Source organism: Zingiber officinale, chromosome 8B (assembly GCF_018446385.1).
Source record: "Zingiber officinale cultivar Zhangliang chromosome 8B, Zo_v1.1, whole genome shotgun sequence".
NCBI lineage: Eukaryota > Viridiplantae > Streptophyta > Magnoliopsida > Zingiberales > Zingiberaceae > Zingiber > Zingiber officinale.
Genome location: NC_056001.1, coordinates 107,579,849 through 107,606,119, shown reverse-complemented (window position 1 = coordinate 107,606,119; position 26,271 = coordinate 107,579,849). Strand labels below are relative to the sequence as shown.

General features: G+C 35.6%; 1 protein-coding gene across 1 annotated transcript; it reads right to left on the bottom strand.

Moving 5' to 3' along the window:
- Positions 1-1,809: 1,809 nt before the first annotated feature.
- On the bottom strand, positions 1,810-3,004 carry LOC122016806 (transcription factor TEOSINTE BRANCHED 1-like). Its single transcript, XM_042574206.1, has one exon. It carries the CDS (start codon positions 2,940-2,942, stop codon positions 2,007-2,009), a length of 936 nt encoding a protein of 311 aa, XP_042430140.1. The 5' UTR covers positions 2,943-3,004; the 3' UTR covers positions 1,810-2,006.
- Between the last annotated feature and the right edge of the window lie 23,267 nt (positions 3,005-26,271).

The window sequence follows — 26,271 nt, the reverse complement described above, 5'->3', positions numbered from 1 at the left end:
TTAGATAATATATTATTTTTCCTTGTTCTCCAAGTTTATTTAAGATTGTTCTCATTCTAGATCTTTTGATTGATGATAGTATTAATAAATGAATGAAGTATCTTATATTTTATTTTGAAAGTTTTGTTGATGTTCTTTCTGCAAGGTGAATTTTTTGTCTGTCTTGGATGAATTCTTCCATCTATCTATTTTTGATAAATTCCTTATAAGAAGAAATTAGGCTTCTTCTTGATGTGGTTAGACTTTCTTGTATAGCTCTGATTACTACCTCATCATCTACCATCTCTTCCACCTCTATCTCACCTTTTCATTGTTACATCAAGAATTTAGATCCATTATTTCTCATATATACTATCAGGTTCTTAAATGAAGGGTCCTCGAAACAGTCGAGGAACTTAAATTGAGTTTTGATTTCATCAGGATGAACACTGCCATAACTTCCTATTCTTTCTCTATGAGACTTTAACATCCTATTTTTGTGATGCTTTCCTTTTAGGTGAAGGGGTGGCTCTAAAGCCTTTTATTTTTCAGCAGATGATTATTCTGCATATAACTCGCGTCTCTAGATTAAGCCGTTTAATCGCAGAGAAAGTGTTACATGTTTCTTGTGATGCAATGGTCTGATTTATATTACTTCTTTAGAAAAAAAAATAGTCTAATTCTCACAAAAATTCTCATTCTGTAAACATAAGAACATGTTGTTCAAGTAGAACATTTCTACTAATTATTATCTGTAAGTAGAGGATCATGTCTATATTTTTTCGGTATATCAGTCTCTAGGCAAATACTAGCATTTTGTTAACCTAAGCTAAGCTTCCTTGTCGACAGAAGAATGATCAAACTTGTAAGATGATTTCACTTTGTTTTATGTAGCCAGAGTTTGGAAGATTGATCAAATTGGTGCCATTAATATGAAGAAAACCATACATTAATCTCCACAAATGATTGAATTCCTTGAGATTGTGTAACCCACTTTCAGCATTCAAGATGTGATGCCAAATCTTCATGACAAGTCTGGAACTCAGTTTCTGGCATCACTGAGAAATTCAATGCTTTGTTCCTCTTCCATTCTGGAAATAAAGCTTGACAAAGAGTCTCATGCACAACTAACCATGATAATTAACACTTTGAATGATGATGAATTATTCATGCATCATTGTCTCTTGAAAGTAAACCTTTTATAATGATTTCCTCCCTTATCTTCCATAAAGAAGACATTACCTGACAACAAATTACAGACTCAACTCTTTTGAGTCTATAATTTCCCTCTCAATAGGATTTATCAGAAGAAAAATGGAGCTCTATCTGCAAATGATCTATATTATATACTAGTTCCTGCATAAAATGAACATCTTCAATTATATAATGTAGTTTGTGTCTATAGTTAAGTAAATTATGATTCTCTAATGCAATTCTTCTCTGATTAATTTCTCAAATCATATGTCCAGTACTTGAAATCGCAAACCTACAACACTAGTTCATCACTCATTGACTATGCAAGTATTGGTTTATGCTAAGCATGATAACCTAAGTTTTTCTTTTTCTTATAAAAATGGTGTATGCAAATTGTAAATTGAACTAGAAACCCTAAACCTCGTGGCCAATTCAAATTTGTAGATGGACAATGCAAAATCTCTGGATGGATACTCTGTAGAACATATGGGTCATAGTAAATGACAGAGAGCACGCTGGATCGATATTTTATGTCCTCAGTGCTGAGAAGCAATCAAGTACTGCTATGTAACATAAGTTTTCTTGCAATTCCTTTAGAAGCTCACTCAAATTAGGATATCATGCTAGATATCTGAGTAAATAATAAACTCAATTCAGAATTCATGCTGAAAAAAGGAGTACTTAAACTAGAAACAATTTGTTCTTGATCACAGACACATAGAAATCTGGTCATAAGTTCAGATAGCCCACAACTGATATTAACTAACTAACTAGCAAAGTAGATGATGAGGAAACCAGAATAATGAGGTAGTTACTGGAATTGTCTTGTATCATCATCTTGAGTACATGGAAAGGGCTTCCATCTCCCACTGTTCTTCAAACATGTAGCTCGCCATGTTCATTTCTGCCATGGCCGCCTGACTATTGCTCATGACCGGAATTGTATCGGCCGGCATGTTTCCCTCGCTCGGTAGGGCGCAAATGTCGTCCCCCCCTTCGACTTGCCTATTAGCAAATTCAAGTAGAGTCTTCAAGTGGAACGAGCTGTCGTGGTGGCTCATGGGATCCAAGGTGATCGGGAAGGAAGAATTAGACAGCATCCTTTGCTTCTCCCTGGTCCTCTCCCTCGCTCTCTCCCTTGCCTTGGCCCGGAGTTCCTTCGCCTGCGCCGAGTGGAGTTCCGTGATCTTCTTGGAAGGTTTGGCGGCTTCTTTCTTTGCCTTCGTCTTCGATGCTGCCTTCTTAGATCCTGAGGCGGCTTCGTCACCACGCAAGGTCGAGGATTCGGTGCTCTCGAAGCTCGGGTTCCCTAAAAAAGTACAAATCTTGGAGGAGGAAACGGAAGCGAGTTCTTTAATGGCGGCCTTGGACATGGTGAGCAGCCACTGCACCGTGTTGCTGGCCTTGTCGAACCCGAGCATGTCCTGGAGCCGGAAGAAGTTCCGCGCCACGTCGATGGACAGTCTCATCCTCCGGTCCCTCGGCCCCTTCGCCGTGCATATCTTGCTATGCCTCCCCTTTCTCGTTCCTTTTCTCGTGTCTCCGGAAGAAGCAGCAGCAACAGCGGCAGCAGTAGCAACGGCAGTACTAGGAACACTTGCATTCTCGACGGCGATCGAACCGAAGAGGGCATGATTGTCGAAGCTAGAAGAAGCGTAAAAGGTAGGAGGGGTAGGGTTGGGGAAGTAGGACAAGTTTGGAACGAGATTAGGGTTTAGCTCCAGTGGCAGCTCCTCCTCGTTTATGGATTGGTCATCAAAAGGTTGCATTTTTCTTAGCCAAATCTTTGCTCGGGAGAGATCGAGAGTGAAGAAGAGGAGCTAGCTAGCTTGGAGATAGGAGCATTTAAAAGTGTGCTTTTTATCATCAAATTAAAAAAGCTACATTCTCTTCACCGATTGGATAAAATGAGCTAAGTTGAAAGGTGATCCTGTCCATCTTTACCCATCAATTATGTAAAATATGATTACGCTCACTCACGCAAGTCTTCTTATCGAACAATCTTCTAAATGAGAGTGTTATTTACAAGTTCACCATTTCGATACCAATTCAACTATATCAATATGGTAAAAAAGATGATTTATTCATTCCGACAAGGGTGAGCATTCGGTTAATTTGATCCATAAATTAACCGAATTAATCAAAAATCGATTTAATGTTGGTTAATCGAATCAAATCAAAATTTTACTAAAACTGAATTAACCGAATTAGTTATTTCAGTTAACACCAAATTAACTTAATTTATTTAAAATAACAATAAAAAAAATTTATACAAAATTAATATCAAATGTTCTTGTCAATTCGTCCATAGATCAATATGGAGAAGTTAAATCATAGATGACTATTAATTATCAATACAGGTCAAGACATGTGGAAAAGTATATTCAAACATGTCAAATTTTGATCTTAATATGATATAACCGGAAAAAAAATTATAATTCATCTACATCAAGCTGTTACAAGTGCGCGGGATCCATCTAAATGTTAAAAACTCAACGTTCTTTGAATATAATCTATGCTACATACATTTTAACAATATCAATTTTAAATATTTTTATATATATAAAGAGTGTCTTCAGTTTGGATATAAAATATTGCAGTAAACCCTATCTAAAGCCTCAATTCCTAATAATATTTAACAATTATATGCATATAGCAGTTAAAATATTATACGCAAAAAAGGAGAGTTCAGTTGAGGTTTTAGTTAGGGTTTAGTGTGACACAAACGTATTAATTAAGAACAGCAAGCAGATCTTGCCTCAAAAAGTGAACAGGGAATTGCTCAGATAACGTACTACCACCCTCCCCTTCTTTCATGCTACCCACGTCCTCTCCCCTGCAAACAACAAGGACAATAATTTCACTGATTTGACCGTATGCTGCCTTAGCCTGCCACCCTCAACCCTAACTTTGACCATTCATCTCTCTCACATACACACCCCATTCGCCTCTATCGCCCACACACAGATAGACAGCACAGATGCACACTCTGGCTTAGTGCTCCCTATCCCTTTCCATTTATACATGCCTCAGGCTCTTCTTCAACTCACCTTGTCATCCTGATCCCACACTAAGTCTCAAACCATAGCCCTCCCAACTCAGACACTGCTGATGAGATGATTGAGAAGAGAACGTGTAGGGCATATTCCCTAGGGTTCATCCATCAACAAGTATAAAATATTCTCAAGGAAAAAGAAGCATGCTCTTTGATTACTCTTCCATTTCTTTTCTTTAAGTCTTGGTGTTTACTCAGTTGGTCTCTACTCTCTAGCTAGCTTCATCATATTTAACGAAACTAGGGATATTATTATTATTCATATCATAGTTGCACTGTATTTAATTATATTTGTCTATTGTTTAAGTGATTCAGATATAAGATAGATAGCATAAGTTAGGTTTAGCTATTGATATGATAGACTTTAAATCTTCCACGTTATTAATTTATCAACAAGGAAGAAATATAGTCTTATAATAATTGAAATATTAGTTACAAATTATGTAATCACTATCCAAATTTTTATTGATAATGATACTGGATAAATATATTCATAATATGATGTGATCAAATTCAATTTTGATTAGTTATAATTTATTACAAATATAAGATCAATAATACACTATATATAAAAGACAAAGTGTGCTAATTTTATATAATACAATTAATTGCATTTTACTAATCAATTTTGATCATGTAGTGAATATAATCTTTGATAGGGTGTGTTTGGTTCAAGTTATAATATATAATTTTAATTATGTGATTACTAGCTAATCACATAAATAAAATTACAAGGAATAAAATATACGTTTGGTTCAATTTTTGAAATACTCATCTTGGAAGAAATTTTTTTAAGAAATTTCTTTTTGTTATAACTCCGGAATTAAGTAAAACATTACACTTTCAAAGTAATCATATTCTAATCTATATCCTCATTTGTTAACATGACAGGCATGTTCCATCTGCATGCTTGTTCTCGAGCTGGTGTTAGGTAGTTATTACAATATGTAACAGTTAATATAGGGTAGCTGTTATAATATGTAGTAACTACTGTCGGGTAGCTGCTATATATAAGTTGTAGTAGCTATCTGATTGATAGCTACTACATGAAACAGTTACAATTTGAATCATAATACATTAAAATATATCAAACATGCAAACTATAATAATGGATATAAAAAATGACAAGACAAATATAAATGTCTATTAACTTATTTGTAGTAGCTAATTATTCAAGTAGCTGCTACACGTTATGGTAGCTAGAGTTGGTACGTTGTAGCATAAATCCTAATAATATATATTAGGATTAGAGAGAATTATAATTTAAATTAAAATGACTTACAATCAAATGAATTATGGGAAATGATGTTTGACAAATTTCTTACAAATTATATAATAAAAAATATTAAGAAAATATTGTTTGAACTATCCAAGTAGCTATTATAACATGTAGCAGTTAGCTGTCGAAGTAACTACTATAACGTGTAGCAGCTGTCAAAGTAGCTGCTACACATTGTAACAACTAGGGATTTTACGTTGTAGCATAAATCCTAATAATATATTATGATTAGAGGAAATTACAATTTAAATTGAAATGACTTACCATTGAATCAATTGTGGGAAATTAAAGCAACGTAAATTGGTAAGTTTTCTATAAATTATATAACCAAAAAAATTAAATTTTATCAAAAAAAAAATATTAACATTGTAAGATTGTATGTTGTAGACTTTAAAAGAGCTTATTGCATCATCTTTACTCTCAAAGGACTAGTGTATAACATCCTTAAAATGATTAACTTGTGTAAATCGACTGACATCCAATAAAGTTAACATATATTTTTCTCTATATTAATTAAATAGATCATTAAGAATCACGTATAAATAATATATTAGGATTAGAGGTAATTACAACTTAAAATGAAGCGACTTATCAAGCAACTGCTACACATTGTAACAGCTAACTGTCCAAGTAGTTGCTACATGTTATAGCAGTTAAATATCCAAGTAACTGCTACAACATATACCAGCTAACAGTCTAAGTAGTTATTATACATTATAGTAGCTAAATGTCCAAGTAGTTGCTACACGTTGTAGCAGCTAAATATATAAGTAGCTACTATAACGTGTAGTAGCTAATTGTCCAAGTAGTTGCTATACATTATAGTAGCTAAATGTCCAAATAGCTACTACACGTTATAGCATAACTCCTAATAATATATTAGGATTAGAGGAAATTACAACTTAAAATAAATAACTTATCATTGTAAGTATCCAAATTAGTTTTGATGTTATCAACCGAGTTAAGTTAGGTCTTATATAGTTTTGATGCATTGTGTCTAAGTGTGCAGGAGCTTAGGAGCACAAGAAGTCGAGTAGAAGATGTAGTAGACGAGAAGGATGGCACGAGAAGCGAGTCAACGGGTACACTACATCCGAGGGACGAGAAGTTATGGAAGAATACACAGGTGGACGAGAAGCATGCACGCGGAGCGTTTGAGGGACGAGAAACAGGGAGGAAGTCTACTTGAGGAGAAGGTTGGAGTTGGATTTAGGTGAGTTCAACTCCGAAAGAAAATTGTTAGGACTAAAAAAATTTAGATATCTCAACAACACTATGATATTGTCCACTTTGGGCCAAAGTCCTCATGGTTTTATTTTTAGGCTCTACCCAAAGGGTCTCATTGTTAGTATTAGCCCCAATAGTCAATTATAAGATGATTAGACTAATTGAGTTAATGGATATGGATTGGTTTATTGGGTTAATAGTTAAACCCATTGCATTTTGTAAGAGATTCATCTTCTTCCTCTTCTTCTTGGTCGAACCTCCTAAAGTGGCTAGCACCACGAAGGTAGTTCTTCTCTGAATCTGAATTCGTGCGACGAATGGGAAACGTGTTTGTGTGGATTCCGTAGAGGGTGTGGGCATTCTAATTGCATTGAAATTTGCATTCGAATTAAAGTTGTTGTCTGGAGTACCGATTACACAATAAAGGTAACTATTCTATTTGATAGAGTAGCAAGAACGTGTATATCGTATTTGTAAGGATCTCTAGAAGGATCTTTTTTCATTGCGTTATGTATTATTTTATACATAAGATCCCTGCACTCGTACCAATAGAGATATTTTTCTCCTATAAATCCATGATCCTATGTGCATTCAATGTGGGACTATATTTGCAATCTTACAACCCCAACAATCCCCCCTCAAACAAAGGACCATAAGATCACCCCTCAAGCGGAAAGTCTATCCGTTTAACGTCTGATTCTTGACCCACCAGGTCTTCGTACCCCTCAATCCAATCAACCTATTAGGACTTTCTTGGATAGCCACAACTAAGACTTCCCGTCCCTCTGTCCAACCAACCTACTAGGACTTCATTACCTAGCCGCAATTGGGATTTTCTGCCTGGTATCTAATCCTCTTGATCCAAACATGGGAGCCCCCACTTCCTTTATTCAAGGTTAATATTCTACTCACATAACTCGATTAGATTATAGCTCTTATGCACAGTCAGCGGTTAGACCTTCTGGAAATCCGGGCTTTGATTCCAATTGTTAGGACCAAAAGAATTTAGATATCTCCACAATTGTATGATATTGTCCACTTTGGACCTAAACACTCATGATTTTATTTTAGAGCTCTACCCGAAAGGCCTCATACCAATAAAGATATCTTTCTCTTATAAATCCATGATATTTCCCATGTATTTTCAATGTAGGACTATATTTGCAACGTTGCAATCCCAACAGAGATCATCCAAGCAAGCTGGAAGCTTGCTGCCTCCATAGAGGGTGCCCCCGCGCCTCCATGGTGGGTGCCCCCGCGCCTCCATGGTGGTTGCCCCCACGCCTCCATGGAGGGCGCCCCCGCGTCTCTAATGGAGGTGTCTTGAGTTGTCGATTACTGTTAACTTATCGTTGCGAGGGTGAATAAAGCTTTATCCACTGGAGGCGCCTCCAACCCATGGAAACCAATGGTAACATCTATCCAAAATGCTATAAATAGCATCCTGGAGCTAGAAGTTAAATACAATAACTAGTAATCAATTTCTATACTCCTTACTGAGCTATCAACGATTGTAAGAAACTTTTCTACCTTCAATGAAGGAGATTCTTATTGAGCTTTCACTTATCTTAGATTAACAACCACGTAGATTGTAACCAAGTAAACTCTTATGTCGCTTACCCTTTTATGTTTATTTTAATTGTTTAATTAATTATCTATCCTTACTAGTTCAAAAGTAAGAGATTTTTTTTTAACTTTTATTTTAGGGCTATTCACCACGCCCCCCTCCCCTCCTCTAACCGGCCTAACACGGACAAACAACCATTGGTTATGAAATGTGAGAAATGATGTTTGGTAGTTTCTTACAAATTGTATAACCAAAAATTAATAAGAAAAGGTTGTTTGAATTGTTCAAGTAACTGTTGCACGTTGTAACAGCTAGGACTTATATGTTGTAGAATAAATCTTAATAAAAATATTGTACATAGCTGAAAAACAAAGAGTGGAGTGGAAAAGCTTATGATCGAGAATGGAGAGGTGTTCTAAGTAAAGCAACATCGGCTATGTTTGAGGTAGTAATTTGGGGAGCTTCCAGCCAACTCGAGAACACGCACGTGGCTGTTTAGCTTGCAACACCTTTGCTTTGCTTGCTAACATGAGCGAGATCGATGGAAGACAACGACAAAGGAAGGAGCGAGAGAGAGGGAAATTTAGATTTTGGAAATTTGTGAGATTAAAAGTCGAGGGCAAGGTTTTGAATAGAGGGCGGAAGAGGAGAGAGAATAAAAGGAATTTAATAATATAAAGAAATCAAACTGGTAATGCCATGTAAGCACATTGCTCACGATCATGTAGGAAGCATCGCGTATATATATGTTGCAGACTTTGTCCATGACAATGGTCGAGGCGCTTGGACCAATTCAGTAGCTTTTTAAAAATTTTATTTTTATTTAGTTCTGAGGTTAAACCAATTAAATTTTACTTTTATGGTTTAACGATTGAGTTATAGTGTTCAAGCTAAAAAAAATTAAGTGCTCATGGGGTATATATTTAGGGTGTATGATAGTCTTTTTTTTTAAATTTTTTTTAGATCTGGGGTTAAGCCAATTAGATTTTATCTTTAGGGTTTAGGGGTTGGATTATAGTGTTTAAGTTAAAAAATAAAATAAAATAAAAGTTTAAGTGCTCACGAGATATAATATATATTTAAGATTTAAAATGTAAGGAAAGGTTGATTTTTCAAAAATGAAGAAAAAATTGAACTGAGGTGCCTTGATTCATTATGGCGCAGACAAGTTTGCTCCATACACAGCATAAGTTATATATATATATATATATATATATACCCTGCACACTCTTATATGACCGATAGTAGGAGACAACTAACATGGTCAGCTGACGGGGACAAAATCCAGCATTTTCTCCTTCTCTTCAAAACGTGTAGCCATATTTTGGCTCTCTCTCTTTCCTTCCCTTCGTTCACGTCGCTGGTTTTCAAAACCAAATCCTTAAACCCTCTTCCCCTCTCATTCCGCTCCTCTCTTCTTCCGCATCAGACCCTAGACTCAGATCATCTTCTTCAGCGATCAGCTCGCATGGAGTGAGTTAGGGTTTTTGTCTAACCTATACTGCTCATCTCCCTCTTCTCCTTTTTCTACTTGTATTTCTTAATGATGCATTCCACAGGAGTTACAAAGGTATCTTGAGTGTTTTTCTTTAAACCATCATTGTTTCTAAGAATCAGTTGTTTAAAAATCACTACGAGGTATAGTTTAGTGGTTGATTTTGAAGGAACATGATGATTTTGGTTTTAAAAAATGGGCACATAGGTGGTGTTTTTCAAAAAGTAGTACCAGCGTACTATTGTTTTGCAAAAAATCGAGTTTCTATATGTTGTTTTATTCAAATGGTCACATTGTAGCTGGTTTTTGCAAACCAGCACCAACCTTGGTGCTGGTTTTTGCAAATTAGCTACAACGTTGTGTTATTTTTCAATACCAGCTACAACATTATGCTAGTTTGTAAAAACCAACAACGTTGTGCTTGTTTGTAAAAACTAGCACAACATGTGATGACTTTCCTTAATCATAGAAACATTATTTTTGCATATATGCATTTATTTATTTATGTAAATAATTGATATTTTGCCATGGGATTTCGGTCATCAGTTGGTGTGGGTCATAAATTCCAATGGACTAGTGTTTTAGGTCACTTTAATGGTTTTTTTGCCAGCCAACAATGAAAGAACAAGATCATGGTTCTGTTCGTTTACATGATCGACATAAAACGATTATTAAATAGTCCCCTTTTGCTATTTTTTGGATATACAAGATATTCAACAAATTCATGGTCTACTCATGAATATATTTCAAAGTTGGGATTCAGCATCTCAAACATTTATATTTTCGAGTACATTTTCTAGTTTTGAAAGTTAAAAGTACATAATACAAAACTAATCAATTTAAATTTTCAGGTGTCCCAGTAGTTTTCACTAGAAGAGATGTATCTTTATTACTTGATATTTCAGATAGAGATGCTTCTGTTCCTATGAACTCAATTAAGGCATCGAATGCCCTCTTCCTTGCTCACTTTTACCATAAGAAAGAACATACTAGATCAAGAATTGAAGAATTGCTTAAACTCTATTTTCATAGAATTGAAGTAGATGCTGATATTTTAGTATTTTGTATATATTTGTTTGTATTTTATTTTTGTCTAATACATATAAGGTTCCATTAGGTCTTATAGATATTGTAGATGATTTTGAAAATTTAAGTAAATTCAATTGGGTTGAAGCGATTCATCAATGTATTGCTTCCCAATTACTTACCATTAGGGATCTTTTGCATCAAGTCTTACATCTCATACAACTACTTTAGTTCCATACCTCAAGACATTTGCTGGTCTTTTAACTGTAAGTTTTTTTTAATGGTAAATGTAGTTTTTTATATGGACATTATTATGTATGTAAGATTGTGTCTAATGTTATAGGCATGATTTTTGGAGCATGTCCCAATCTAAAAATCATATAATACTGAAGGCGCACGAATAAACACAGTGGAGATCTACTTCTTCCCATATTAGTAAGGTAAGAGCTTTGTTGGAGCAAGTATCACCTGAACAGGTAAATATCTAACACTATCACCTAATTCATATTGCAATTATTAAATAATTATTTCTAGTTTGATAGGTTATTAGTGAACTAGTCTCTATCCCTTATAAAAAAACATTGGTAGGGAATCTCCCTTAGCTCGATGTTACTCCACATCCATTAGAGGCATCTCCGATATATGATATAGAAGGTAGTTGCCCAACTAATAGTGAATGCCCTAAATGTATTATTCATCATAACTGAATCAAGGAGCTAGCAATGGAGAACAATTAGCTAAATGAAAGGGTGCAAGAATTACTTAGAATAATAGAAAATTAGGGCATCTTGGTTGAATCAAGCGACCCTATATTGGATCCTCATCCTGAACCCATTGCTTCTAGAACAAGGACTAGGAGAGGTCGTAATTGAAGTTGCTATGATTACAGGGATACTCCTATTGATAGTCATATGTGGTTAAAGCTATTACCTCTAAAGAAGAGAAGCAAGATAGAAATCAGCAAGCCTTTGGAGAACATTACAATATCTACGGTTGGTCTTAACCGGAGAAAATAAAAAATTGATTTGGATGATAGAGAATAAGAGGGAGAGTTTATATCAATTCTAGAAGTAAATTTTGAAGAAGATGCCAAGAAGGCTGAAAAAATTAGCATATTTAATAAAATGAGAATGCAAGTCATTACAATAAGTCTATAGGTACACATCAATTAATTTTAGTTCTTTGATTTCAATCACTAATTACAATTTTTTGTTTGTGGTAGTATTTGAAGAAACAATTTAAAACTCCTAAGAAGAAAAAACAAAATGAAGATGTGGCCTACTTGTTAAATGCATTGGAAAAACTAAAGTATATTAGTTTTAACCCCTCATTATACAATTATTTTAATTCTTTGACAAGTATAAAAATTCACAGGTTATAATATTTGTTGACATAATTAAAAGTAAATGATTTTCTTTTCAAGCCTACTAGAGAACATGTTTGGGATGAAGCGCCTTTTTTTAACTATGGCTTCCTTATTCATTGGTGTAAATGATAATGTGTTTACAAGAGGAGAGTTAATTGATATATATTGTTCAATTCTATTTAGGGGGGCCTCCTCATCAAGTACGTCATACAACAACTCTATATATTTTTCAACCATTTTCACTATAAGGAATTTAATTTATTGGGTAATATATAATGTTTGAATATGTTATATTAATTGGTTGCTTAAATATGTCTCTTTGCACAATTGTAGTCAACATCAAAATTGTTGGATCGATGAGTTTCGCTAGAGGGAGGGAGGTGAATAGCGATTTAAAAATATCGGCGTATAGAGTAGGCAGCGGAAAAATGAAAACACAATGCTAACAAGGTCGTTTTACTTGGTTCGGAGCCTTTGTCGACTTCTACTCCAAGGTCCGCACTCGTTGAGCGCTTTCGTTGGGTAATCACTAATAATTCGAAAGTTTTTTACAAATATAGTACAGGAATTATTTAGTAAAAGAAAAGAAACCGACAATAAGAGAATAAGACACAAACAAAACTTGTTGGAGAGCCTCTGCAACGTCATAGGAGCACAGAAGCGTAGATCGTGAGTTGTGTCTTTGCTTCAGCCTTCACCCTCCTTATATAGGAGATTCGGGGCGTCCGGATCCCTTCAGGGCGCCCTGAATGTGACGTAGCCGAGCCAGTTAGCAAGCTCCACGTGGCGAGGCGATGATAGAGATAAAATTTGCCTCCGGGCGCCCGAACCTATGTTTTCCGGCAATCTCCTTCCTGCAAGAAAATGTTAGTCCGAGGCAAGTATAATTTATATCCTGCAAAATATAATGTTAGCACAATTTATAGATAAGCAGAATAGTAATTAGATTTCATCTCCTCGAGACCAGAATCTAGTCACGATCTCGACTTAAATATCCGAAATGGATCTAGGTTGGATCGACGCCTAATGTTCCCTTCCCAGGAACATGCCCTCACAGTTACTCCCCTCCAGTGACTTACCTTAACTTACTTGTCGGACGTCCGATCAGCTCTTCGACCCGTCTAGACTTCGTGCCAACTATCCGGTTAGCCCGTCGACCTAGCTGGTCTTCGTGTCAAACGTCCGGTCAGCCCGTCAACCCATTTGGACTTCGTGCCAGCTATCCGGTCGGCCCGTCGACCTAGCTGGGCTTCGTGCCAGACATTTGGTCAGCTCGTCGACCTGTCTGGGCTTCGCCTGCACACTCGATCAGAGTGTTAGATAACAACGAAACTAACTTAACCTATTTTTTCATTCATCAAAACTTGAGTTAGACCGTTAGTGCTAACCACACCAACAATTTCCTCCTTTTTGATGCAATGACAATCTGGTTAAGTTAGTGAAATAAATATGCAAGTAAAAACAAGCATTTATAAGATTGTTAAGTTAGCTTTGTTTTAAATTTTGTTGTTTAACTAACTTAAACCACCTAACTCTCCCCCTTTGGCATTCAAAAATAAACATAGTAGAAATGATGATTGTAAATGACTAAGTAAAAGAAGCAAGAGAGAAACTAAACTCGAGTAAGATTGACTTGGGGGAGTATAATATAGACAACTCTTGAAAATTTTGTTTTAAGCTTTATTTTTTTATCTTTTTCAAAAATAGCTAAGTTTGAATTTTTTTTTTATGATAAATTTTGTAAAATTAATCAAATTTTCAGAAGTAAGTTTTTAAAACAACTTTTTAAACATAAATTTTATAAAGACAGTTTTGCAAAAGTAAAATTTTCAAATCAAATACTAATTTTATTTAATTTTCAAACTAAGTTTGAACACTTTTCAAACTAAGTTTGAACACTTTTCAAACATAAGAAAAACCAAGCAGATAAATCTAATTTTCAAAACTAAGTAAGATTTAATTTTCAAAGCTCAGTGTGAAAAATCTTAGATAAATACGATTTTCAAACTTAAGTTTAAAATGTTTTAAAGTTCGAAACTAAATAAAACCACTTTTCAAACCTACATTTAAACTTAAGTTTGGAAAATCCAAAATTTTTGTTAGTGTTAAAAAGGTTTAAAATGTTATTAAAGAAATATTTTTCAAAACTTAATTTCAAAATAAGTATGAAAATCATTAATCCTCCCCCTGAACTTGACATTACAAAAACTATCTAATCAATTAGCTACTTACTTACTATTAAAGGATAGCAGCTTTTACTTGGTTAGTCAGTTTAAGTTTAATTGTAATAAATTTAGGTTAGTCAGGTTAACCTAAGTTTAAAATGATTTTTTTTAAGTTTTTAAAAGAATTTTTAAAATATTTTTTTTTTAGTTTTTAAAATAATTTATTAAATTTTTTAAAAGAATTTTTAAGATAATTTTTTTTAAGTTTTTAAAATAATTTTTTACGGTTATTAAAAGAATTTTTAAATATTTTTTTTAGTTTTAAAAAAGAGGTTTTAAAATAATTTTTAAAATATTTTTTTTTATGTTTTTAAAAGAATTTTTTTAATTATTTTTTTAAAAGTTTTTAAAAGAATTTTTAAAATAATTTTTTAAAGTTTTAAAAAAAAAATTAATATTTTTTAAAAGAATTTTTAAAATATTTTTTTTATTTTTAAAAGAGTTTATAAAAGGATTTTTAAAATATTTTTTTTATTTTTAAAAGAGTTTATAAAAGGATTTTTAAAATAATTTTTAAAATTTAAAAGAGTTTTTAAAATAATTTTTAAAGTTTTTAAAATAATTTTTAAAGTTTTAAAAAGAATTTTTAAAATAATTTTTTAAAGTTTTTAAAATAATTTTTTTTAAAAGTCCTTAAAAGAATTTTAAAATAAATTTTTAAATTTTTAAAAGAGTTTTTAAAAGAATTTTTTTAAGTTTTTAAAAGAATTTTTAAAGTTTTTTTAAAAAAATTAAAATAATTTTTTAAAAGAATTTTAAAAATCATTTTTAAAATCATTTTTTAAAGTTTTTAAAAGAATTTTTAAAAGTATTTTTTAAAGTTTTTTAAAATAGAATGTTAGCATAATTTATAGATAAGCAGAATAGTAATTAGATTCTGTCTTCTTGGGACCGGAATCTAGTCTCGATCTCACTTAAATATCCGAAATGGATCTAAGTCGGATCGATGCCTAATGTTCCCTTCCCAGTAACACGTCCTCACAGTCACTCCCCTCCAGTGACTTACCTTAACTTACTTGTCAAACGTCCGATCAGCCCTTCGACCCGTCTGGACTTCGTGCCAACTATCCGGTCAGTCTGTCGACCTAACTGGTCTTCGTGCCAAACGTCCGGTCAGCCCGTCGATCCGTTTGGACTTCGTGTCAGCTATCCGATCGGCCCGTCGACATAGCTGGGCTTCGTGCCAAACATCTAGTCAGCCCGTCGACCTGTCTGGGCTTCGCCCGCACACTCGATCAGAGTATTAGATAACAACGAAACTAACTTAATCTATTTTGTCATTCGTCAAAACTTGAGTTAGACCGTTAGTGCTAACCACACCAACAAAAATATCTATAAAAGACTACCACGACACAAAAAAAAAAAATTGATATGGTAAAGGAAGAGACTAAGTATCTTTTTATACATATTCCCACAGGTGATGTACATTTTCACTTGTTGTCTATGGACACAAAAGCTATGACTTTCAATCATTATAACTCTCTTGCACATATTCATAAATCATCATCAAATTTTGAAGCATTGGTGTGAAAACAATAACTCTACTTACGATACTATTGTAGTATAAATTACAGTTGATATTAGTTTTTTACTTTTTATTCTTATAGGTACCCCAAATAAATTACTTTTCTCATGAGTAACTTGTTTCTATTCATTTTGGTTTAGAATGTCATCATCCCTTTGCCAAATGGTCAATGTCATATTTGATTGTCTATAACAAAAAGCCAAGACAGTATAAGAGTCAGTGTGAATATGTAAATTTATCTTAAATTTGAAATACTAAATTGTTCATGTTATTTATATTAATGATTATGGCTTCTTTGTGAAGCAATACATTAGATGTCTATTATATGATCTGAAGATGGAATTCAAACAAGCAGACATAAAAAGATTTAGAATAGATGTATCAGTATCAATTATGAGATACAAGTTCTCATTATTTTCAGTATATTTATATATTGTGTTGCAACTTGACTACTTGGGTAGAGATTGTAAAGCTAATATTGTGTACTTTTATTACTTGTATATCTATTTTTGTAAAATATAGAAGTATATGGTTTCATCAGTATTGTGTTATTTTTATATTGTATTTTTAATAATATTAGTAAAGGAAATCTCATTCCAATTTGTAATGAAATAGTTATTATATAATTAATTTTTTTAATATAGTGGTGTTGCTTTTCCAAAACCAGGCCCACGTGAGAGCTGTTTTTCCAAGACTAGTGGCACGTTGTAGCTGGTTTTGGTAAAACACCACCAAAGTCCGTGCCACTTGGTATGCGACCAAAAATTCAGGTTAGAGTCTCAAAACTAAGTTTGGAGAGCATAAATAAATTCTACATACTCACCCCTTCTATCTAGTACAAGAATTTCAGAAATCTAATGCCTCTAAATCAATTAATGGGTTTGCGTTAAAATCTATTGATGGACCTAGAAGGGTTGGATCAGATTCATTCCAAGTTTTATGGATCATACAGCTCACACAAGTCCGAATATGCCCTCAATTACTATTTAGATATCTTCCCAACGATGGTCTAAACGGGTTGAATCTTTGTTAACATAGTAGTGTTGGTTTTCCAAATACAGCGCCACGTGAGAGCTATTCTTCCAAGACTAGCGCCACGTTGTAGCAGGTTTTGGAAAAATAGTGCCAAGGTCCATGCCACTTAGCACACAACCATAAATTCAAGTTGGAGGCTCAGAACCATATTTGGAAGGCATAAATAGATTCTACACACTCACTACTTCCTATCAATACCAGAATTTCAAAAATCCAAGGTCTTAGGTAAATCAATTGGTTTCGATCGAAACCCATTGATGGAACTAGAGGGGTCAGATCGAATTCATTCCAAGTTCTATGGGTTCATACGACTCACATAAGTCTGAATATTGTCTCAATTACTGTTTAACTATATTCCCAATGCTAGTCTAAATGGTTTAAATATTTATAAAGATAGTGGTGCTGGTTTTACAAGAACAGTGCCACATGGGAGTTGTTTTTCCAATACCAGTGTCACGTTGTAGCTGGTTTTGGAAAAATAGCGCCAAGATCTGTGACACTTGGCACATGCCCATAAATTCAGGTTGGAATCTCAGAACCAGATTTGGAGGGCATAAATAGATTCTACACACAAGTCTAGAACCAGATTTGGAGGGCATCAATAGAGAGATCAGATCGTACCCATTCCAAGTTCTTTAGATTCATACAGCTCACACAAGTCTGAATATGCACTCAATTACTATTTAGATATCATCCCAATAATGGTCTAAATTGGTTGAAGCTTTGTTAACATAGCGATGTTGGTTTTCCAAGTGCAGCGCCACGTTGTAGCTAGTTTTAGAAAAACAACGCCAGGTCCGTGCCACTTGGTAGGCGATCATAAATTTAGGTTGGAGTCTCAGAACTAGGTTTAGAGGGCATAAATAGATTTTACACACTCATCCGGCACTTCCTATCAATACCAAGATTTCATAAATCCAAGGCCTCTAGGTTAATTAATGGGTTTTGGTAAAAACTCATTAATGGACCTAGAGGGATCGGATCAGACCCATTTCAAGTTCTATGGGTTTATACGGCTCACACAAGTCCGAATATGGCTTCAATTACTATTTAACTATCTCCCAACATTAGTCCACATGGTTTAAAGATTTGTAAAGATAGTGGTGCTGGTTGTCCAAGAACAATGCCATGTCGGAGTTGTTTTTCAAGACCAACGCCACGCTGTACTGATTTTGGAAAAACAGCGCCAAGGTCCATGACACTTAGTACATGACTATAAACTAAGGTTGAAGTCTCAAAACCAGATTTGGAGAGTCTAAATAGATTCTACACACTCACCCCTTCTATCCAATACAAGAATTTTAAAAATCTAATGCCTCTAGGTTAATCAATGGGTTTCGGTCATAATCCATTGATGGACCTAGAGGGGTCAGATCGAACGCATTCCAAGTTCTATGGGTTTATATGACTCATAAAAGTTTGAATATGGTCTCAATTATTGTTTGACTATCTTCCCAATGCCGGTCCAAACAATTTGAAGATTTGTAAAAATCGTGGTGTTGATTTTCCAAGAACAACGTCACATGGGAGTTGTTTTTCCAAGACCAGCACCACGCTATTGCTGGTTTTAGAAAAATAGCGTCATGATCCATGCTACTTGGCACGCGACCATAAATTCAAGTTAGAGTCTTAGAATCAAGTTTGGAGAGCATAAATAAATTCTACACTCACCCTGTAATGCCCGAAAATTCTCAAACTTGCATTAGAATTATTCTATGATTTTTCTGGAATTTTTAGATATTTTTCCGGAAATTTTCCGAGTAGCGGAAGTAGCAAAAATAATTAGAAGAATAAAAAGGCTTAAGCGAGAATCGAACCCGGGACCTCTCGGGTCCGCTAAACCTTTAGTTAGCCTTAGTAACCGGTGAACCCAGCAGGGCCGTGCTGAAAAGAAAGGAGAATCAAATATATTTATATTTAAGTTGGGCATAGTTATCCGCTTAATATAAATAGGAAAACATAAGTAGGTTTTGGGTTTATTTTGGGTTCGGCAACTTCTCAACCCTCACCACCGAAACCTCACCGTCGCCTCTTCCCTCTTCTTCCTCTCTCGGCACACCAAGCCCCAAGGGCTCTAGGAGCACTTTCCGGCGAGATCTTCGATACGAGGACGTTCCCCTCCGCAAGAAGAACGCGTGGACGCAAGCGAATCGTCGAGAAGTCATCTCCACCGGAAGTTCTAGCGATTAGATTTGTAAGAAATCTAGCACACAAGGTAAGAAACCCCTCACCTGCAGTATAATAGCTTCCGTTTGAGTTTTTATGCTTTAGTTAGGAGGTATGCAGATTTTTATTGATATCTAGGGTGTGTTTAACTCTCTTCGCAGATTAGGGATTTAGTTGAGCACCTCTAGATGGGCCGGGCACGTTTTCCCTCTTCAGATAGGAGGTTAGACGTTGTCGGGTGCCTAGAGGTGGTCTCCCTAATAGGGAGAAGAGTTAGAGTATCCTAGGTGTTCGATTAAAGGTCTAGCTCAGTAATAGACAGTTTAATTAACTTATTAAATGCACTAGGAGCATTTAAAACAGCAAATTAGTTGTATTTCCACTTATGTAGGACTACAGTCCAATGGGTTGGCTCCCACAGTCACCTCTAGGTTCAGACAACCTAGTTCTAGGTTCAGATAACCTAGATTCAGCAAAATAAGTACATAGCATTCAGTATTTTACTTTCAGCAGTGGCACTGTACTGGATTAGATATCCACTGGGCTGGACTCCCATAGTCGTCCCTAGGTTTAGCTAACCTAGTAAACCCTACTAGATTCGGAACTTGCAATCCCGGGTTTAGATAGGGATGCGCGCACAACAAGTACAGTTGCTAGGGCCCTACAGCAGCATGTTTAGTATTTTCATCTATTATTTATAATAGTTTTCCAAATCAGTTTTAAAACATAATGGAATTCAGTATTAGTTCAGCTTCAGCTTAGCTCACTTTTGTGTCAACTCAGCTTATTTCTGTTGTTAAATATGATAGCTTCATATACAGTTATAGACATGTTATGTTCAGTTTTATTTCATGCTCAGCTTATGTCATGCCATGCTTTGTATGATACCATGTCATGCCATGCTTGCATATTCAGTATGTTTTTCAAACAGCATGATTTAAAAGCATATTTGCATCGTATGCATGATTTAGTGAGGTAGATGGTTTCTTACTAAGCTTTTTAGCTTACAGATACTATTTTCTTTATACTGCAGATACAGGTAAAAGGAAAATGGACTAGCAGTGGAGGCTGGAGGTCAGTGCAGATGAGGATGTGTGTGGCAGGAACTGGAATAAAGATCCTAGGGATCTAGTTTTATTTTACTACGCATTAGAACTTGTAGCAAGCCTAGTTATTAAAGTCTTGTCCTCTTTTCCCTTATGCTTCGCATTCTAGTATGGTTAATGGTATGAATTAGTGAACATGCATTCTAGTATGTTAAATGTTATGAACTAGTTAATCATGCACCCTATCATGCTTAGAATACTATCTTTGTGATGATAGAATGTTTGGCATTTAATGTAGAAATGTTACAAGTAGTTTTGGCACGAATAAGTGCTGAAATCAGACAATTGGCACGAAATCAGTAACTCGAATCGATTAGCTGATCGATTCGAGGGTTTCCAATCGATCGATAGATCGATTGGGCAACTCGTGTCGTGAACAGAAGGCGTCTGGATCAATCAGCCGATCGATCGAGTCAATTCTGTCGCGAACAGAAGGTTTCGGGATCGATCACTGGATCGATTGGCCAGCCTGGATTGATCAGCCGATTGATCCAAATTATCGTCCGAGCACAGTAGCCGGCTGGATCGATCACTGGATCGATCCGACCATTTCAATCGATCAATGGATCGATTGGGAGGTCTGAAAACGGCGGGGAAGGGTTTATCTCAGCTCCTTGACCATAAGGGATGTAGTATATGCTAGGTATACTTTAGATTACACCCTTTAGCATGTATAGAATCAAGAAATGTTAGCAGCTTAGAAAATTTTAAATTAGTACAGCTTCCGCACCTAGATTTTATGATGGTCAGGGAGTAGTTAGCACAGCATAATTGTAGCGACCGGCCTTACAGCCAGTACCCAAAAGGTGGGTCGTTACACACCCCTTCCATCCAATACAAGAATTTCATAAATCCAATGTCTCTAGGTCAATCAATGGGTTTAGGTCAAAACCTATTAATGGACCTAGAGGAGTCTGATCGAACTCATTCCAAGTTCTATGGGTTAACTTGCACTTCTTGCGTTGTCTCTTGGGAGAAGCTGTCTTCTCTGGAGAAGAGCTTACAGGGGTTGGAGAAGGTTTCGAAGGTAACTTCCCAGATACTTTAGTTGTATTCGTCTCATCTATGGGATCTGTAGAGGCCTCATCAGAAGGAGGGGGTACTGGTAAACCCCGCTCGACCAATAATTCTTATTCCATGATACAAAGATCCACCTTTTTCAGATCAATTGACTCATCGATCAGGGATAAAAGAATAGCATCCACTGCACAAAACAAAAAAAATACCTTAGTTAGAGATAGTGTAAGTATCAAAATTACCAAAACTTACCAAAGGGGCAAGGTAATATCTTTTGAACGGGGCTCAAACTAAAAAGATACAAAAGGCCCTCTTGTAGCCACTTGTGAATGCTAAAACGTTGATAGCTTAGCTTGGGAAGATATGAAAGGTAGATGAGATCCTTTTTTAGTTTTGTAGGGTCAAGAAGAGGAGGAAAGGAAGATTTCCAATTAACAGACCAAGTAGCAGGAGTTGGCATCTCTAGGAAGAAGAAGTGTGACTTCTAGCCCTTGTTCGAGGAGGACAAATCCTCGAAGAAGACTGCTTTCAATCTAGACTGGAAGAGAAAAAACCCAAATTATGATTTTTTAGGATAAGCGAACAGATAAAGATTGCAGAGAGTAGGAGGGATGTCGAACAGGTGGAATAACATGAGCATCCCACATATATAACGGAATGTATTTGACACAAATTGTTACAGTGGGATATGGAAATAGTGACTTACTTCTGATAGAAATGGGAGTACAGGGAAACATAAACCGACCACTAATTGGTTAGAACACAAAGTAATATAGTTATCAGGAGGAAGATGAGGGTGATCGGTTGGGGAAGGAAGACGAATGCGATAATTACGAGGGATTTCATATCTGGAATAGAGATAGGCTCGATCAGAGGCATCAAAGCTTGAAAAAGTAAAAGTATACCACGGAGTGAAAGACTCCTGGGCCATGGTAGAACAAATCTTAAACGGAAAGTGAACAACTTATTGGGTTGTCTGAGATTCGAGCATGAAGGCATGCAGAGCAAGGAAGATCGTCGGAGAAAATAGACAGAAAAAGGTAGGTTGTCAAAGAAAACGAACTCAAAAGGAGGAAGGATGAAGGGCGAAGAACTTACAGCGCCTAGGGTTTTATAAAAAGGGGAGTTTAATTGTGACCGTTAGATTGGAACAACCTGAACGAGGAGGGTCATTGATTTGCAAAGGGGGCGTTCGGTTGCATCATACGAAGTAGGGAATGTCAGAAGATGTTGCAGAAAATAAGTAGTAGTGTCACATGACACTCACATATAAATCGACATTTATGATGGGTATGACAAGCGACATATTTTTTGAAAACCAAATGTCTCTGCATAGGTCCTTGGTTCTGCCTCTTTTCTAAATAGTAAGTTATCAGCGAGCAATTCTTGAAAAAATCACCAAGTGTTTCTGTTATGGGTGAAAGTACGAATTGTCGAACGACCCTAGTGAGAAGGCAAATGTATGAAAAATAGAACTTGAGTCTAGTCAGTCGTTTACATCTCTTTTGACTAGACTTGAAGGGGAGGCTAGTGATATGGGTTATAATAAGCGGATCTCGAAGATGACGTGGTCGTCAAAGTCAAAATGGGAGGGCACTTCCCATATGATTCTGTTGATTGCTCCGCGTTAAGACTCTAGGGTCCTGCCCGAGTGGTTACAAGGTAGGACATTCGAATAAAGCCGATCAGCTTGGAAACCAGTCGGATATAAGGACTCTAGTGTTCTACTCTGGAAGTCAAGAAATAGTATATCCGATTAGTCAAGTAGCCGACCGAGTGCAAGGGAGCTCGGTCGGGTAAACACTGACCGAGCTCTAAGCATTTAGGCCTTATAAAATTCTTAGTATAAGACTGGCCGGACAAAAGCCGGTCGAACATAAGGCTCTCCATATATGCCCGACCAGGTAGAGACCGAGCATGCTTGAAGACACTTGGCCTTATAAAACTCTTAGTATAAGACTGGCTATACAAAGGTCGGTCAAACATAAGGCTCTTCGTGTATGCCCAGCTAGATAGAGACTGAGCAGGCTTAGTATAAGATTGGCTGAACAAAGGCTGGTCGAACATAAGACTCTCCATGTACGCCTGGCCGGGTAAAGACCGGGAGGGCTTCAGAACACTTGGCCTTATAGCACTCTTAGTATAAGACTGGTCAGACAAAGGTCAGTTGAACATAAGGCGCTCTTCATGTACGCCAGCCGAGTAGAGACTAGGTGAGCTTGAAGACACTTGGTCGTATAAAACTCTTAGTATAAGACTGGCCGGTCGAACGTAAGGCTCTCCATTTACGCTCGGCCGTGTAAAGATCGTGCGGTCTTAAGGACATTTGGCCTTATAAAACTCTTAGTATAAGACTGACCGGGCAAAGGCCGGTTGAATATCATGCTCTCTGTGTATGCCCGATTGGGTAAAGACTGGATGAACTTAAAGACACTTATCCTTAGAAAACTCTACATATCCGCTCGGTCAGGCATAGGTCGATTGAGTTCAAGTTACATAATGTTACATTGTCCCTAAAATAAAGCCCCAACATACATAATCTATCATGTGACTTCTTAAGTGAAGCTTTGGCATATTATGGGCACTATATTAGTCTTTTAACATATCTCTACAATATTGAATATATGACAGAGCAACTTGATACAATGGCAAGTAATACGACCGGCCTTGTGGCCCAGCCAAGATACATTCAGTAGACAAGTAACAGACAATATTTTAATAGCTTGTCATAATTATCGGGGAATATTATTCAGAACCTCCTTCGAAGGCTATCCTGTTTCCCATGGGTGACTCATCCATAACGACATCCTCCTCCAACGACTTCAGAGAAGGTTTAAGTTATAAACAACAAAAGAGATACATCTGTGGGTAGAAAAAAGATTCCTCGAAAACTCTTTAAGGAACAACCTAATAAACTTTGGCACATGAAGCCACTTCATGGTCACGGAGATTATAAGAGGTGGTATAAAAAGGGGAGTCCTCTCCGTTGACAAGGTATGCAATTTTTGCATTTGAGACATTCATTTGTAGATCCACTACTGTTCTTCCTCAATACTAACTTGAGCATTAGAGGGCCTTGCCAGGGACTCCTTCCCTGGTCTTTGGTCACTAATGCTTCGTGGGATTATCTGGTTGTGCACAGGATCATTGAGGAGCTTCATCATAGATCGGAGAGTTAACTATTCGTCAACAAGTCATCCACCTGAGCCAGCGTGTTATCTTCTCAGCCTTCAAACAGGATCAAACAACATTAATGGATTATATCCAATAGAATCATTTCACTAGCAATATTGGTGGAATTCACATGCAACACTAAATTTCATAAATAAATATAAACTTTTGCTAAAAATATGATAATTATATAATATCATCCAAGAATTACAAATTTCATATTTATAAATTCCAGTTCATATTCAGAAAATTGTTTGCACGTTGGCCAAACAAGGCAAATGCGATGTCTCACACTGTTACATACTAAGGAAGCACTCATAATCCCAATACTAAGGGAACTTTAACTTAGCTGGGGTATGGGGCATATCTAGTCATCGTATATAAACATGTGTATGATGCAAATAAATATACGCAAATTGCAATAACCACGTTGGTTTTTACAGAATTTATTTCCAAAGTCTATATCATTTGTGAGCTTGCAAATTTTTGCATTGAGATATACTAAACCAGATTCATAAAAGCCTTAAACTAATCTTCAACTTCTAAACCAGTAAAAGACTTAGTTTTCTATATGTAATCATAAAACATGAGAAAGTTCTATTTTTACATGAACAAAATAAGTTAGCAATCCTATCTAACTAAAACAAACCCAGATTAAGGATAGATAGCATATAGAAAAATCATAATATATTTCAATTTGTGAATTATAACTACTAATAACTTTTAACTATTAAATAGAATGTAAACTAGTTTTAGTACAGGGTTAAAATCTACACTGTGATTCACAGACAAGATATCAAAATCAAGAATATAGATACAAGAAAGATGCTAAACCTTTATTTATCCTAAGGCATGTTATTTGAACCTACAACAATAATGACAATTACAAACTTAAATTTCTTAATCAACCATTAAAATTTAATTAAAACAAACTTTGTTAGTACCGGCTATAGATGGTAAATCTGCTTCATATGTGTTATCATCGCTTGTCACATTTCATTATCAATAATTGATCTGAAAATTAACACATCCTTATATTTACAAAATTTATTTAAACTATTTGATTGAGAATTAAAATTATAATACAAATGTAGAATTAATCGGCGCATACCCTTGCTACAAAATAGGACAATTACGCTTGTCATGTAGCACACCTCGAAGCTCGTACCCATGACATAGCCTAGATTTTGAGGTTGATTTCTCTATTGATGATTTCAATCTCTTCTCACATCCCTTTGTTCTTACTAAAGATGGATCAACAATACTAAGGGTCCCATCTATGGATTTCTTTCTTTAACTTTCATTGTCGCATGTTCTACTAATATTCATCTCTTGAATTTTGCTATAAATACAATCTAATTGTTGATCCAAGAAATTTGTCCCCTCATCCATCAAAGATGCATCATTAATTATTACTAAATCTTTAAAGGATAACCTTGAGTGTCTTGTCATCAATAACCTTTCTAGATCATCGGTTATATCTTCCTTCCCCAAAGAAAAACCAGCACCAACCTTTGCATCTCGTGTCCATCTTTTGAGTATATACTTATCAGGTAAATGAAACACTTGGTTGATACAAAAATAAGCTAACATATATCTGCATGAAATGCCCTCAAACTTAATTTCATACAACTACAGGAAATGTAGTCCCTCTGATGGTGATGTGTGTGTTGGTTAATCCTAGGAAAACGTACCGGTTCGACTGTGCAAAAAATTTTGTACAAGTGTCGAACCTTTCCTTAAATAACCTATTGTGTTCTTTAGAAGTTAAATAAGGAATCGCAGACGGAACTTAACATCATTAATTCCAAATTTAACTTATCTGTTCTTAATAGTTT

What these genes read in the sequence shown, in the direction of transcription:
- LOC122016806 (XM_042574206.1), bottom strand. Translation starts at nt 2,942, where the DNA reads ATGCAACCTTTTGATGACCAATCCATAAACGAGGAGGAGCTGCCACTG.